The sequence below is a fragment of the Calidris pugnax genome, unplaced genomic scaffold (genome assembly GCF_001431845.1).
Source record: "Calidris pugnax isolate Ruff unplaced genomic scaffold, ASM143184v1 scaffold60, whole genome shotgun sequence".
NCBI classification, from domain to species: Eukaryota; Metazoa; Chordata; class Aves; order Charadriiformes; family Scolopacidae; genus Calidris; species Calidris pugnax.
Genome location: NW_015090831.1, coordinates 2619991 through 2635332, shown reverse-complemented (window position 1 = coordinate 2635332; position 15342 = coordinate 2619991). Strand labels below are relative to the sequence as shown.

Here is a 15342-nt window from a genome sequence, read left to right as displayed (position 1 = left end):
TCTTTATCCTTAGTGACCAGGCTTTATTGACTCCATCTCAGAGCATCACAAAGAAAAGGAAGGAGGCAGGAACTAATTTCTTTTACTCTCAGAACTTAGGTGCTGGTTGAAAAACTGACCATTTATACAAGCAATAATGCGCGTTGCTCGCTCCTTAAATGTCTGTCAGCGGTTTCACATCTGCTGCAGGCCAAAATAATCTGAGAAAAATGTTGAATCCCGAGTTCCAATGAAATCTAGTAAAACTTAAAAGTCATGAGTCATTATATATTCTTAAATTACAGCATCTTCCGGAATGTAGGCGTAGTCATACTCCTCTGCATGTTAAGATATATTTCTTCAGGAGGATAAGACACTTGACAATTAAGCTTTCCCATTACTTGAAATTAATTAATTAACTAATTAATTCCTTTAAATTAATATTTTCACACATATGTGATAGTTCTGCTGTTAGACTGGCACATTCATTATCCAAAGTCACAGAGACCTACTTCTACCTCCCTTTTTGCCATCTCAGCTTTGAGTCAGTCCTGCAAGATGCTGCTGAGGACTCTGGGTATGAATCTGTAAAGCATTTAAGAAAATGGTTAATTTAAGACATCAGAGATCACAGTTAAGTCCATGGACCTGTTCATACGTATTTCAAGAAAGTTGCTGCTAGGATTTTGATCGGTATATTCTGTATTATGAATGGTAAAGCTTGTCCTTGTTCCTTTGGTTAAGGACTATTAAATCTCAGTTTATGGGTCAGCATTATACAAGTCATCTCCATTTCTAAGAACTTCCCGAAATGTTGAAGTCCTCAAGAATGTTAAAAAAAAATTTGCAGGGTCCAGACTAGTTGTGGGGTTTTTCCTGCAGAACAAGACTAATGGAGGAGAAGGTACTGATGTAAAGCTATTTGAATCTCTTAGTGCCATATCTACTTGCACTGCTGTTCTTCATTCTGTATGAGCCCTTCCCATCCAGAGGAATTACATATGATAATTTTGGGTGTTATAATAAACAGATAGGCACCATTATAATATATTGCAGTTAGGAAGAAGTACTTGGAAGAAATTGGTTTTGCTATACACATGATGTGAGACAATCAATAGTGCTTTAGTCTGACAAGCACTGTCAATATCCATTGTCACAGTTCAGAAAGTCATTAATGGATAGTTCTTCAAAAACCAATGCTTTCAACACATTAGAAGTGTTCAGATATACTGAACCTGGCAGGAATTAATCATAGGTAAACCCTTGGGATTATGTATAAATGTTTTGTAAATTAAGAGTGAAATAAAAGTCACTGGAAGGAATGTGAGATCATGTTATATGGAGTTACAAAACCTTTCCAATAAAATATGGAGTTGTTTAGAACACATTAAAACATTTTACTTTCTGAATCATTCAGGCTCTGCCCAGAACATCACACCCACGAAAAGCAGTCTGCTAGAAATATATTGTCTAGGTACACGAGTGAATTCACAGAAAGTAATCATATAACGATTTTTATCCTTGCCCTGAAAATGGTAGAGCCTTTCCTGGTTCTTTTACTTGTGGCCATGCCAAAACCCTGGAGAAAGGCTTTTGTACTTTCACCTTGCAAATATGTTAGCCACTGCTTAATCCTGCTTAAATTATAATATGTTTGCTCTCATTGCATCATATATACAGTTTAGAGCATTAAATTATAGAAAGCAATTCTTCATCTATATATCTTAAAACTTCCATTGACTCTGATGGTACTATTTCTGTAGAACTGTTTCATTTGGAGATAATGAATTAATTCTTTTAGTTCCACCTATCTTGTGTAAAAGCTCTTGTACAGACTTTATTTTGTGGTTTTGCATGATACTTCTAGGTTTTATATGTTATTAGGAATATTAAGGCTGAAGTTGTGACATTGAGTAAGTATTCAGAGGATTTGTGTAGGTCTAAAAAAAGACAGGTCAGCTTTTTCTTGGTGCAATTTTTTTGTGAAGAGTTTATTCAATAGCTATCCTTTCTAATTCAGCCGATGTTAATACAGTTTTGTTAACATTAGGGGCCAAAGATATGTTCTTTCTTTTATGCCCAAGGAAGTGTTTATACTATTTTCTTTTTGTATCCAATCTGTACTTCATTTCCTTAATGTGATAAGCTAGTGTGATTTAATATAGCTTAATTCTAGAACAAATTGTCTGAGGAAAAGATCTTGCCATTTTTTTTTCATTTTTCCGTTCATACCTTTCACACCTGTGGAATAAATAGAGACTGAATAAAGGGACCATAGTTATCAGAAATGCTTTTCTAGATCTGAGGGTCCAACTTTATTTCCAGCCAGACATGAAAGCCAGTCAGTATCCAGGTGGGTTTTTTTGCTGCTGGATTGAAGTGTCCTTGCACCCACTTGCACTAGCAGGATAAATTTAACATAATATTGGACTCTGTTGGGTTCCTCTCTACAAGTGTTCTAAAAAGCCCAAGAAGAGCAAGCATATGTCTCCTTTTTCTGTGTCAGGAGTTCTTAGTGAAATACAAGAAATACTTACTTGAAAAATCCCTGCAAGGGTAGGGAAATTATCTTTCTGTGCTGGTTTTGAAGCATTTGTGTGGATATGTCAGCGCGAGTAGCTTCAGAAACTGAGGACACAAGTTTATTCAGTACAATGAATCAAATGATACACCTATGCAGTTTATGCCAGGGGGCATAAGTAGAACAAGCAACAGGGTGTATTTCCTATTTTATACTTAGATCCTTAAATATCCTATTTTACGTCTATATGGAACTGCTTTCAACTTTTTTTATGTTGTTTGAAGTTTACTGGCTCTCTTTCATGGAGGATTCTTCTGGCCAAATCCAGAACCTTAAATTTGAAAAGGAAGGTTCTCCAAAAAATATTTATTGTGGTTTTTGAGTTTTATAACTATTTTTTTTTTCTCAAGGAAGTAACATTTGATCCTCTTTGTATTTCCAAATGTAATAGAAAAGTCATTTTAATGTGGGGATATCGCGAGAAGAATGGTTTGGCAAAATAATGAATATTTCTAAATGAAATCCCAACAAGAATATTTCTGGCTAAGCTTGGTTTTGGAACATGCTATCTAAACCCTTGAATTTCTGGGAGGCTTGGAGTTTCCCTCTGGTGACTCACACATGTTTAATAGAATAAAACAAGAAGTTCATAAAAATTATCTTTGCTGCTGTTTTTAACTATGTGCTTTACAGTTCAATATGAACATACAAAAGTATCCATGACAATAATTATTCCTACCTCTAGATGTAGTTTTAACACCATAATTGCTGTTTCAGGTATAAAACTTTCAGCTGAGTTAATGCAACTTTCTAAACAGTGGGATCCTTACCCTGGTGTCAAGTCATAGATCTCTTATCCCTACCATTTACAGTATGACTGCATTCACTTCACTTAGACTATCTTATAAAATCTGGTGTACGCTCAGAGCTAAGCGTGTAGTTCAAGTGGGCATAAAACACTTCAGAGTCCTGCAGGAAGGGAAATGTGGCATCTTAAGTGACTTAAGAAATGTTTTCCCTCCTGCATCATTTGCGCTGGGGAACCTTCACTTTAAGTCAGGAAAAAACAAACCTAAATATGAATTCCTATGGACAGAATGACCCTAAGCAACAAGAGAGTCCCCAAACTAAATACAATTCACTTCACTGTTTCAAAGTACCATTAAGATGCAGAATTAGAAACATCCATTTGTTGTTCTTTTTATAGCACAGCCAAGTGACTTGGAATTTTAGCTTGTCCCTGCCAAGGATTGCTCAATTTCGAACAAAAAGTCCTCCACTATAATGTTAAAAAAGCACCAACCATCAATTGAATGCTAATCTTTATATTCTATGATACATCACTCCAAGAATGCTACCATTAAAAAATGTGAATTCTATTTTTCATAAGTGATGGATTATTGTACCAAGCTGTGTATTTTCCAGTAAAGTGTCCTTTTATTTGTCCTGTGTGATTACTAGTTTGTGGAAGTATGTGTGGGGTCATTTTAGTGCTGTGGGAAAATGGAGCACTCTTCTGTTAAAATCAGTAGTGAAATCAGAAGCAAACTATGCTCTGATCATCGCAGGCATGTGTTTAAATATTGCTTTCCTTAATTGGCTATGTTCTATTTACTTAAAATGAACAATTTGGCAAGTTTTTCTCCCTTGACAACAGCAAAGCGTAAACCATTTTATAAGTTTGGCTGTTAAAATCGGATTTGTAATGTAAACCACAATATTCCAGGGTTGTTACTGTTGCTTAACCAGTTATTTTAGCTTGCCATTGTTTTATAATTGTGCACCTTTAAACATTCTGGTTCTGTTTATAACTTATGCAAAACTTCTTGCTACAAAATATCCCAATAATATTGATCATAATTTTATTTTTGCTCTCTTTCTCTTCCCTTGGATCCTCTGTTAAGATCACTGCTTTATAGGAGAGTTTCAAACGGGATGAGGAGATTAGGGAGTGTCTCTGTAACCCCAGCTAAATTACCCAGGGTGCTATTTAAAAATCCTGTTGAAGGGACAATGGACCAGCTCCTTAAGTTCAGCTTGTGAAGAATACTGTGTTTTGGTGGACTGATTGATTGACTGATTGATTGATTGAGTGAGTGAGTGATTGATTACTTTCAAGAGAAGATGGAAAGCTATTCTTTCCTCAGAAAGCAGAGACCACCCCTCTCTCAGCTGGAGGTCCTTATCAAGGAAAGCACCTCTGGCTGCCCCATTAGCCTGATCAGTGTTTGGGGAATGAATAGGCTGAGAGAGCCCAGGACTCAGGACAAGGATTGTTCAAGGAAGGTGAGACTCAGGTAATTTGTTAGAAAGCTTTAGAAATCTGCTTGTTTGGGGAAACCTTTGGAGAAGGTCTTCCCATGGTATCGCTGCTGTTTCTGGAGCATGCTGAGTTTCTCCTTCCTACTAAAACAGCCTATTTTGATAGCTATGGTGGTGCCCTGTAAGCACCTCAGCAGAGAAAAAGTTAAATTTATGCCTTTGAAACTTCCTCCAGGGGATTTTCTGCATCTGGGTTCTATGTCTTTTTGACACAGAGCAGGAATAAATTGAGCTCAAAATGTTTCTCAGTTTGGTAAATGCCTAAATATAATAAAATATAATCATTAGGACGGGAATACTTTTCTTTCCATAAATTAATGCATCTTGCACACATTTCATGGCATGTAGCCATGTTTTCTATAACTGCATTAAATATATATATAACGCTTAATCCATCTTGGCAAGAGAATTCAGTCCTTCACTAGTGGTGTAACCATCCATCCTTTCTCATAACAAGTAGTGTAGAGCTAATCGTGCATAGCACACTTTGAGTCCAGAGTTTCGGTTGGAAAATCATCCATGTGAAACTTGTGGGATTCGTGAACATTTCATGAGTAAACTGGTCGCCATCCAAATACTTACGGGCAATAAATAATACAAGTCTGTGAATAACCAGCAGAGTGAACTCATCGTGTTTATTCACAAGAGTATTAATCAGATGTTTTGTACCATCCAACCAGCTACACTCCCGACCTACCGCATGATTTTACTAGGGAGGCTATGGCCCTCATTTTTGAAGGATATTTGAGCAAACTACTTTTGGTTTAAAAATAACATTTCACTGAAGCTTTTTCTTTTGATTTTCTTTAGTTTTCAGACTGAACTACAGTGCCTCTGACACAAATGACAGAAACCGAGTGAAAAGCAGATTAAAGAAGTTCATCTCCCGAAGACCCTCCTTGAAAACGTTGCAAGACAAGGGACTTATTAAAGGTGTGTTCAGTCTTACATACTTTTTTGGAGTAAAAAGTAAAAATCCACAAGTGAATTTTTCATTCTCAGTGAAATGAGTAAGTGCTTTGAATAAATACTTCTTAGATATACTTTTGTTGTATCTTGTAAAACTTACACTGCTGAACTACAAAGAAAAAAATCAACATATTGTTACATATATCTCTGTGAAATCTGATTACTTCAATTTTTCTGCCTTGGTGTGAATGTGGAAGAAGCCCCTGCACTTCACACAGGCACTCACCATACACATTGAAAATCAATATGCTGCAAAACTTCATTTCTTTTTAAGAAAAGAATGTTGTTACAGTTTTATAGCTTAGAATTTGAAAGAGGAACTTCAGATGCTGTGCTGACTAATTTTTTTTCTAGGGGAGGTTGGAATACTTTCTGCTGTCTTCTCCCATTGCTTTTCTAACTCACCAACAAAATACATTTTTAACAATTTAAAATACGTGCCAGGGAATAATAAGTGCTTTGAACCCATGATTTTTTTCTGCTCCAATTTCTTGCTGAGTTTGTCAGCCATCACTTTCACATATCCTTAAAAAAATGTCTCTTTGATAAAACGTGCTTGTTAGTTTATCCAAGGAGCAAGAGTTTTGCTAAGAAGCTGGTAGTTAACTTGAAGGCAGTAGCTTTCTGACCACTAATAATCAAGCAAAGCCATGTTTTCAAATATTGTCTGGAATAATGCTTTAAAAATTTACGCACTCCCAAATTATTATGTGTGAAACCCACAACTGCACATGCAAATTGACTAGAAAGAGGCACTTTGCCAGCAGCCCCTGTCAATCTCTGGAGTGTGAGTTTTCCAGTGGTGTGTCAAAAATGGCAAGGGGTGTTGCTAGTGTGTATTAAACTTGTCTGTCTTGAGCCAAGAGATTGACCCCAGCCAGCAAAAGCTACAGCAGCCACAAGGGTTAAACACCAGCTGGGGCCCTGTCTGGAGAGAAGGAGAAGATTTTATGAATTAAGTTCTTATGGTTTGGATACTTGCAGAAATGTTCAGTGTGGAGTTGCTTACTGTAAGGAAGTCTTCATTATATGGAATCATGACGTGCTTTAGTGATGGGCTTCTGCTTCTAACTGCCATAGAAACTTAAAAAAAAAGTCATTTATACATAAATATATGTGTGAGGTGTGCACACTCACACACCAAACTTTCAGGTTCTGTCCTTATGCATTCATACTGTCTGATTTCAATACGTTCAAGGGTTTTGCTTCTTTGAAGTACTCTGTGGGTTAAGGGTGGGATTTGAATGCATCATATTAGTTTGTTTCAGTTATTACAGTAATAGAGTTGTAATTTATAGTCTTTTAATTTCTGGATTTAAGGGGTTTTTTTTTAGTTTTAATAAAGTGTGGCTGATGAATCTCCTGCGGTGTTACATAGGGATCAGATGTGATCCCTGCTAACAAATCCAGATTCATTAGCATAACTCAAAGCCATCCTCTAATATATCTCTCTAGGAAAGCCAGATGCATTTGGTCTTGGCTACAGTTGCATTGAGCTCTTGATTCATAAACATAACTTGGTTCTACCTGGGATACTCTTCCATGGGTAACGCAGATTCATGATTTGTGACACAGTAATTCAGAACTGGTACCCAGCACGGTTTTATTCCAAAACTAATGTTACCATGAAGAAAACATGTTAGTTATCTACCATGAAGTTTCATTAGGATTAGGTTTTGGCCATGCAAATGAGGCAGGATTCGTTAGCACGGCTTAATTCCAATCTACGGTAAGTCTATGTGAAATGCTTATTTGATAAGGTTCCTTCATTGTCTTCACCACAGTTTATCCCTTAATCTGTTAAAATGTTATGAAAATGCAGTTGCACTGCTTATACAGAGACCACTTTTAAATGTTAATTTTTAGGCTCACATTAGAATATTTTTAAATCACAAAATGCAACCATCCAGATTAAAAATGAAAAGCTTGCCAAATTTGGTATTATAAGATGCATCTATTTATTTTTCTAAAGGTGACTTAAATGGTTGCAGAAACCTCTGAAAACTATTTATTTGCTTGGTTCTTAAGGGAAAAAAATGTTAACCAATTTTTACAAGAAAAAATTCCTCCAGCTCTGAGAACATGCATACTAACTTTTATCCCATAGGGAAATACTTCTGTCAGAATTGTAAATCCCTTAAAATAGGGGCTCGTAATAAAAGTGTGTCTAAAGCCTTGCAGGACATCTCAGTACTGAATTTCTGACAAAGAGCCGTTCTGTGTGCTGGTGAAGAATTGATATAAATATCGGTGAAGCGTGTGGTGTTAATTACTCCAATGCAGTGGCACTGTAGGTGCTGTGAAAACCTTCACTTTTCATCAAGTGCTATTCATATTTGCCAGGGGCACTATAAAGCTCTCAAATCTATATTGATTTTTTACATTGTATGTCACATTGGAACCAAAACTCCAATAAATTTAACACGTAAATTATAGTCATGAGTAAATACATTTTAAGGTGGTAAGTTCACTTAAACACAGTTCTGTGCTCTGTTAAGTCACTGGTGTGTACACACTTGGCCAGAAGACTCGACACATTTCTCCACATTAACCAAATTTGGGAATACAGGCTTCAAAATTAAATAGCAGTTTGATCTCCTGGGGTACTTTGTTCTGCCAACACTGTTATCAGAAAATCTAGAAATTATGTGATTGTCATTTAACTCTTAACAAAACTTGGTTTAAGTAGAACATAGGAAATATCCGTGTGGTACATAAATGAACGAGAAGAAGTAGGGGGATAATAATCAGACAAGGGAATGTAGCAGACCAACGTGTAAACGTTAGCTGCGTGTTGATCTGAAATGAAGACATGTCAATGCTTTACACGATTTCTCCCATCGCTGTCCCATTTGCTTTCTAGTCTTCTGCATAAAAGAAGCCAGAATAGGGAGAGCACGTTGGCTCCATTCATTGCAATGTGCTGGGAACTGGGGCTTTTCATGCCCCAAGGAGAGCCCTAATGAAGTTTGTTAGTCCTCGTTCCATCTCACTCATGCCTACACAAGATATCTGTGGTCTGGAAGCATTTTGAATCATTTTTGGGTTGATGTGTAATACAACTTCTTTTTTTTTTTGTACTGTGGATGTGTGTATGTGTACACTTGTGTTCACATATATCCACACACACACACAAACCTAGAAATAGTAGATAAGAGGCATGTTCCATGTCTGCCATTTTAACAGTGTTATTTCAAGAACAACTGCGTTCAAATTTATATGCTAGGGCAGGGGTCCTCAGTTCCTCGGGACTGAAATATTCTCAGAATTTACAGAATCTGCACTAATATGCTAAAAAAATAATATATAAATCTTCTCTTTTAAAACTACTTTATAGTCTATAATTGAACTTTGAACTTTGTGTTTGAGCTTTGTCATGATTTAATATTGCCCAAAATGAATTGCCAACCTTCAACTTGATATTGGCCTGCTAACTTCCTGATTTCTGAGCTTTTCTAGTCCACAAAAAAGAAAAAAAAAAGCTTCTGTGAAACTATGATTTTATGATTTTAAAACTATGGTGCTTGTGTTGGTAATAGACTATCACAAAATACACTTCCAGTAAACGGTAAAAAAACATGAGTAACAACTTAACATAAATGACACTGTGGGAAATGAGGAAAATGCAGCTATGCAGCTGGCAAGAAATTAATCTAGTTTTTTGGGGGGTGGATTTTTTTTTTCTGGAAAGCTAGACACCAAAGTAACTTCACTGAATTTATTTCATAAGTTAAGGCAAAAACCAAAACAGCATAAAAATTGGAATGGTTACAACTGTTGCAAGATGAAAATAAAAGCCACTCAATTGCTAGTGAAAGGAACTAGCTGTGATTTGGCTTGATAGCCTATAGAGCAGGGCTCAGCATATGTTGGTGGTTGTGCAGATAGCAGCACAGAGATCACCAACCATTTTATTTCCAGACAAGGGAAAACATCTATATTGTCTCATGTGTCTCGATGGACCTTGGATTAGTTCAATGTAGTGAGTGTAATGCTCATGAGAAGTCCAAAAGAGTAGATTAAGACCTACCTTTGGTGTGTTCTGTAACTCTTCTGGGTTGTACAGGAATTTAGCAAGTGATCTCGTGTCCATAGTAACTTATGAAAAGTTAGAAAACTGTTCCTTTGACTTGCAGGGACAGTGGGTCACAAGAACATTTCTTTCTTTCTTTCTTTGACCACTACATGGACTTTTGGAAGTGGGTTTCCCAAAGCCTGTGGATGGCCAAACACTGGACAAAGTTATTTTTTTTTCCTTTGACATGATGGTCAGAAATAATTCAGATAATTTTAAAATATCTCTTTTTTGGAGATTTTTTTTGAGGAGTGCAGTAGACTAACTCTCTTTAAATTCAAATCAGCTCTTATCCCCAGTAAAACATCATCATTTCTTAAAAGAGACCAGTGTCTGCAGTACTCTCTATTTTCCCTTTTTCTGAGAACGTGAAACAAATCTGGTAGCTCATATGCCACTTAATAGTAACTGTTCACAAATGTAATTTTTTTTTAAATTGATGACCACCACAGATCAACGATATATAGTAAATCTCCAAGTTAAAAGGACTGGCAAGATTCCCAGCTAACATAAATCAGGGGAGCTCCGTTGACAACCTCGCTGACTTCAGTCAGCTGAGGACCTGGCCCACTTATTGTAAAAGTGTCGTGGCATTATTTGGAGCCCAGTCTGGGCTCAGCATCATTTTAAAGTCTGACTTAATATGTCTGACTCTACAGATGGAGAAGCCAGAAGAAGTCACCTTTTAGAATATGGCCCTTTCCAGCTACATCCCTTCCACCTCCAAAAAACTCACTGCTGTGGTGCCTACTGTTCTGTCCCTCTCTCTGTACAGTCCTCTTTTACTTTGCCTTTTTGTTCCCTTTCCCCCTTTTCCCTCCCAGCATTCAGACACAAAGAAAACAAACAACTTAGATGTTAATACAAAGCTCTGGTAGCCCAGCAGTTCAAATCCAGATGTAGCAGAGTTAACTCTGCTCCTGGAAGGCACTGAATCACATAGGTACAATTGTGTTTCTAAAACCTTGGGCATTACACTATTATACCTTCTCCTCTCGTATCAGAATTTGAGCTTCTCCCCGAGAAATGGGAATATTAGCCATGCCCTTCCCTGTTTTTTTAATAAAAAACACTGAAGCGCAAGTTCCTTCCAAGTGTGGCCACATCTCATCCATGTACACCAAAACCAGTTAAACAATGACATTCTCAGTGAGGATGTGGCTTTAGTGATTTTGTTTTAATTGTTTCTTTTCCAGAAGTATTGTCTCCCATAGACTAGATTTCTGCAGCTCAAAATTAGTGGCTTTGCTGCAGCCTGCAAGAGTTACTCAAAAAAAAAGAAAAAAAAAAAAGTAGCTCTGTCAGGCTTAGGGAAAACTTGAAGCTGCCCAGAACGAGCAATTCATTGCAGCTGTAATCATCATTTTATATTATACAACTTGTAAATGTCCATTCCCTCCTCTTCTGGTGTCTCGTTTTATATCCATGTGCAAAGCTGTCACACACCCCGCCATCTCAAATAGAAAGTTTAATGGGCAGATATCGGGGATGCGTAATGTAAACCATACCACCAAACATATTATGAATATATTGCTCTTCTTAAAAATGCTTGTTGGTTTTTCATACTACAGTATTGACTAACTGTCTGCGTTTGATGTATGGTTTACCAGCCTGATGTAGACTTATGGTTAGAGCTTAACTTGTTAGTTCTGCTTTTGCAGCCAATTCAGAATAACTACAGATGCCCCAAGATATTAAAATTGACTGCTCAAATGGACTCAGTGTGGGAGTTTCATTGGTTTTAAATTGATAACAGCTGAAAGAGTGAATGATTAAAGCTGTATATGGGCATAGTATGCAGCTCCTTTGTACAAGCTCTTGTGAACAGAATCCACTGTATGGGAATTGCCTTTGTTCTAATAAAAGATATTTCTGAACAATTGTTAGTTTAAATTTTTAAATGATGAAACAAGAGCATTTCAGGAGCCTGCAGAGGAAATAATTCCTGAGAAAATGGAATGACTCTGAGAAGATAAAGTGGATTTCTATTCAGAGGGGAGCATTTAAAGTTAAGTAGCATTCCATAAGGTGGTAATTGTGTCTATTTCCCAGGCATTTGAGTTAAATAAGCTGGATAGGAAACATAAACTGTCATAACAGGAGGTTAGGAGTGTTGTGTACATCTTTTTTTCTCCAAGTCATAAAAAATGAAGTTTTGAAGGGCCTTATCACAAATAAATCAAACAAAGGCTTTTTTCTTTTATCCTCCTGGGAGCAGTTCTTACTTTTTGAGAAAAATGTTCTGGATAGTTTCCCCTCAAATCAGTTTTAAAATATGTATACGCACCTTTTAAAGAATAAATGAATAATATTTAAATCTTAGTTAGACATAAATCTAGTTCACAAAAGTTAGTAATTTGCCATTCCTGTAATTCCTTGTTTTCAAAATCCTGCACAAACAAAGCTTAACTGAGTTTTCCTCGACTATCCCTGTGACCTCTAAGAGTGTAAATATGGCAGTGTAACTACTGCCATTCCCATGTTTATGTACAGAAACAGATCCAGCAAAAAATCAATTGACTAGAGGGAGTCACGGAGTTTGTGGTTCAGGCGTACCCAGAATTCAGAGTATTTGGATGACTCATGAGATCATGTACTTATAAATGCTCATGAATTTCTAGAAGGGGGGAAAAAAAATCCAAAGCTCTTGTGTGATGTTGTTTTACTGTAGTTTCTTTTGGTGCCCAGCAACTATTAACGCTGATTTGCTGCCCCTTCCACTCAAGACAAAACCCCTGAGTGCCTATTTTCTAAAGAAAAGGCATTTTAAAGCTTAACTACAGGATACAGAATGTGACTATATCCATATACTGAAAGGTATATAAAATGAGGTTAAACATTTTGCTGAAGAAAAAGAATCTGCACCCAGAAAAGAAGTAATGGATTAGGTAAGAACTGCAATTTCTTAATTTCCTCCCAGGAATACCATGTATTCTGCATTCATACTGGGGTTTGAAAGAGTAACTGCAAAATAATCCTGGAAGTTGGTTATAAAGTGTTTATAATAGAGAAGAGAAGCTGCTCGAACACCCATGCTTTAATTTTGTTTCAGTTCTTCACGTATTGCCATCTAAGCACACTGCAGTTCTTTGCCTCTTTTGCTTCTGAAATTGTTTACAAGTGTCTTTGTCCACCAAATAAGACACATTTTAACTTCTTTTTAACATAATTTACATTGGAGACCGTTCCATATTATGCAAAGAATTTGACAGGTCTTTGCTAAAATTTTAAAAAACAATTAAGATGTCAAAAGAGGAAGTGCTAGTACATTTTAATCATAAATCTCTGTATATATAATTACCACTGAAGGCAGCTATAAATGTTTTATGAAGAAAATGTAACCAGACTGTGCTTTGTCAGAAACATAACCCCAAAACATGTAACAGACTGTTCGCTAATGCTTAACGCCACACATGCACACAACCTTCTTCAGTGTAGTTCTGTGAACCCAGAACTCCATCCCTTCTGCAGCCGAAACTCCGACTCACTTAAATTCAGGCTTTGTTATACTCTACCAGAATGCAGATCACATGCGTTGGGAAGTGCTGGAATTAACTTCCTCAATTACCTATCAAGAAATCCAAGCTATCCTATGCACCCCACCGTGTTGTCCTGATTGTTCCCTACTCTGGGCTATAAGGAAACAAAAGGCAAATGAGTTGCTCTTGAAATCTAAGCTTAGTAAGAAATAGTAGTGATTAGAGATAGGAGAGAGAAACTCCTTGTAAAGTAGAAAATAAAGAAATGAGGTTTGCCTGTTAGTGAGAAAAAGCACTCAAACTGCTTACGGTGTAAGATAACTGGGCAACATCCCCCGCAGCGTGGCCAGCAGGTGAAGGGAGATGATTCTGCCCCTCTGCTCTGCTCTGGTGAGACCCCACCTCGAGTACCGCCTCCAGCTTTGGGCTGCTCTGGTGAGACCCCACCTCGAGTACTGCCTCCATCTCTGGGACCTCAGCACTGGAAAGACATGTACCTGTTGAGTCAAGCCCCTCAGCACAGGAAAGACATGTACCTGTTGAGTCGAGTCTAGAGGAAGGCCATGAAGATGCTCAGAGGGCTGGAGCATCTCTCCTAAGAAGACAAAGGGAGTTGGGGTTGTTCAGCCTGGAGAAGAGAATGCTCTGGCGAGGTCTTATAGCAGCCTTCCAGTACCTGAAGGGGGCCTACAGAAAAGATAGGGACAGTCACAGCCTTCCAGTACCTGAAGGGGGTCTACAGAAAAGATAGGGACAGTCGTTTTAGCAGGACCTCTTGTGGTAGGACAAGGGGTAATGGTTTTAAACTAAAAGGGGGTAGATTTAGACTAAATATAAGGAAGAAATTTTTTACAATGAGGGTGGTGAAACACTGGCCCAGGTTCCCCAGAGAGGTGGGACATGCCCCATCCCTGGAAACATTTCAGGTCAGGTTAAACGGGGCTCTGAGCAACCTGATCTCGTTGAAGATGTCCCTGCTCATGGCAGGGGGGGTTGGACTAGATGAGCTTTAAAGGTCCCTTCCAACCCAAACTGTTCTATGATTCTATTCTCTGATGGGACTGACTATGGAGGAAATATCCAGTGCTGTGGGAGCTGTAGAGGACAGCAGGAGCTCCTGCTATTCTGGAAGTGAACGTGCTTGTTGGGTTTGCTGTACAGAGACCAGGCTTGTGCTAGCACCGTTCAGCTATCTACACAAAAGGTTTTCAAAGCCTCTATGCCAATTTCCAAAATGTAATACTCTGTTGAAATGCTATATGGAGACTGTCTCTTCGGATAAATGATGGTAGTACACTCCTATTGTTTGAACATTTAACTGGCTCCTATTGAGTAGTTTCTCTCATCTGCTTGATTCATTTTGATTCTAGCTGACAACGTCCACATTACTGATTGCTCTTTTCATAATTTCTCAAACATATAGAGTGGAAATGAGGTGGAAGAAGCTAATTAGTAATCTGAGGAGTTTAATCTGCTTATACAAATAAGTTTAAGATCAACATTCAAAGTTAACTCAAGACTTTAAAATCATAAAAACTTAAAGGTAGCATTATCTACTTAAATGATTATTCATCAGAGAAACAAGACAAATCACAAGTTAAACTTGGTCTAAGATCCTCATCAAAAGACTTCTAGTACGTTCTATTTTTTTTAACAGGCAATTTGGTGACAAAACCCCTTTCTTGTAAAGATGAGATGAACTTGTACTAAGTCCTAATGATGCAAAGTAATGAAGCCTTTGTATCCCTATGGTACTCTATGAAATTCCATATGAACGGAAGAGACATGCTACCTGGTAATATGAGTTTCAAGACTGGACCATTACTTAAAGTCATTCAGGATTTTGGATTCAACAAGATATGGAACTCTAGGTCCAAGCAAAATCCAGACACCTTCAAGCCTTAGAAAGGTCAAGTTTAAGGTCTAAATAGCAACTAAAACTTTAACCTGGGGGAGGTATTTGGGTGCTACAGGCAGCAGGTATTGAGAAGTTTGGT

At 37.5% G+C, this 15342-nt stretch overlaps 1 protein-coding gene across 1 annotated transcript in view; it reads left to right on the top strand.

The window, feature by feature from the left end:
- The window catches only part of ARHGAP15 (Rho GTPase activating protein 15), a 379872-nt gene that overhangs the window by 228957 nt on the left and 135573 nt on the right, over positions 1 to 15342 (top strand). Inside the window, exon 9 of the mRNA XM_014941116.1 lies at positions 5633 to 5755. Coding sequence (XP_014796602.1) covers positions 5633 to 5755 — 123 coding nt within the window. The remainder of the gene's footprint in view (positions 1 to 5632; positions 5756 to 15342) is intronic.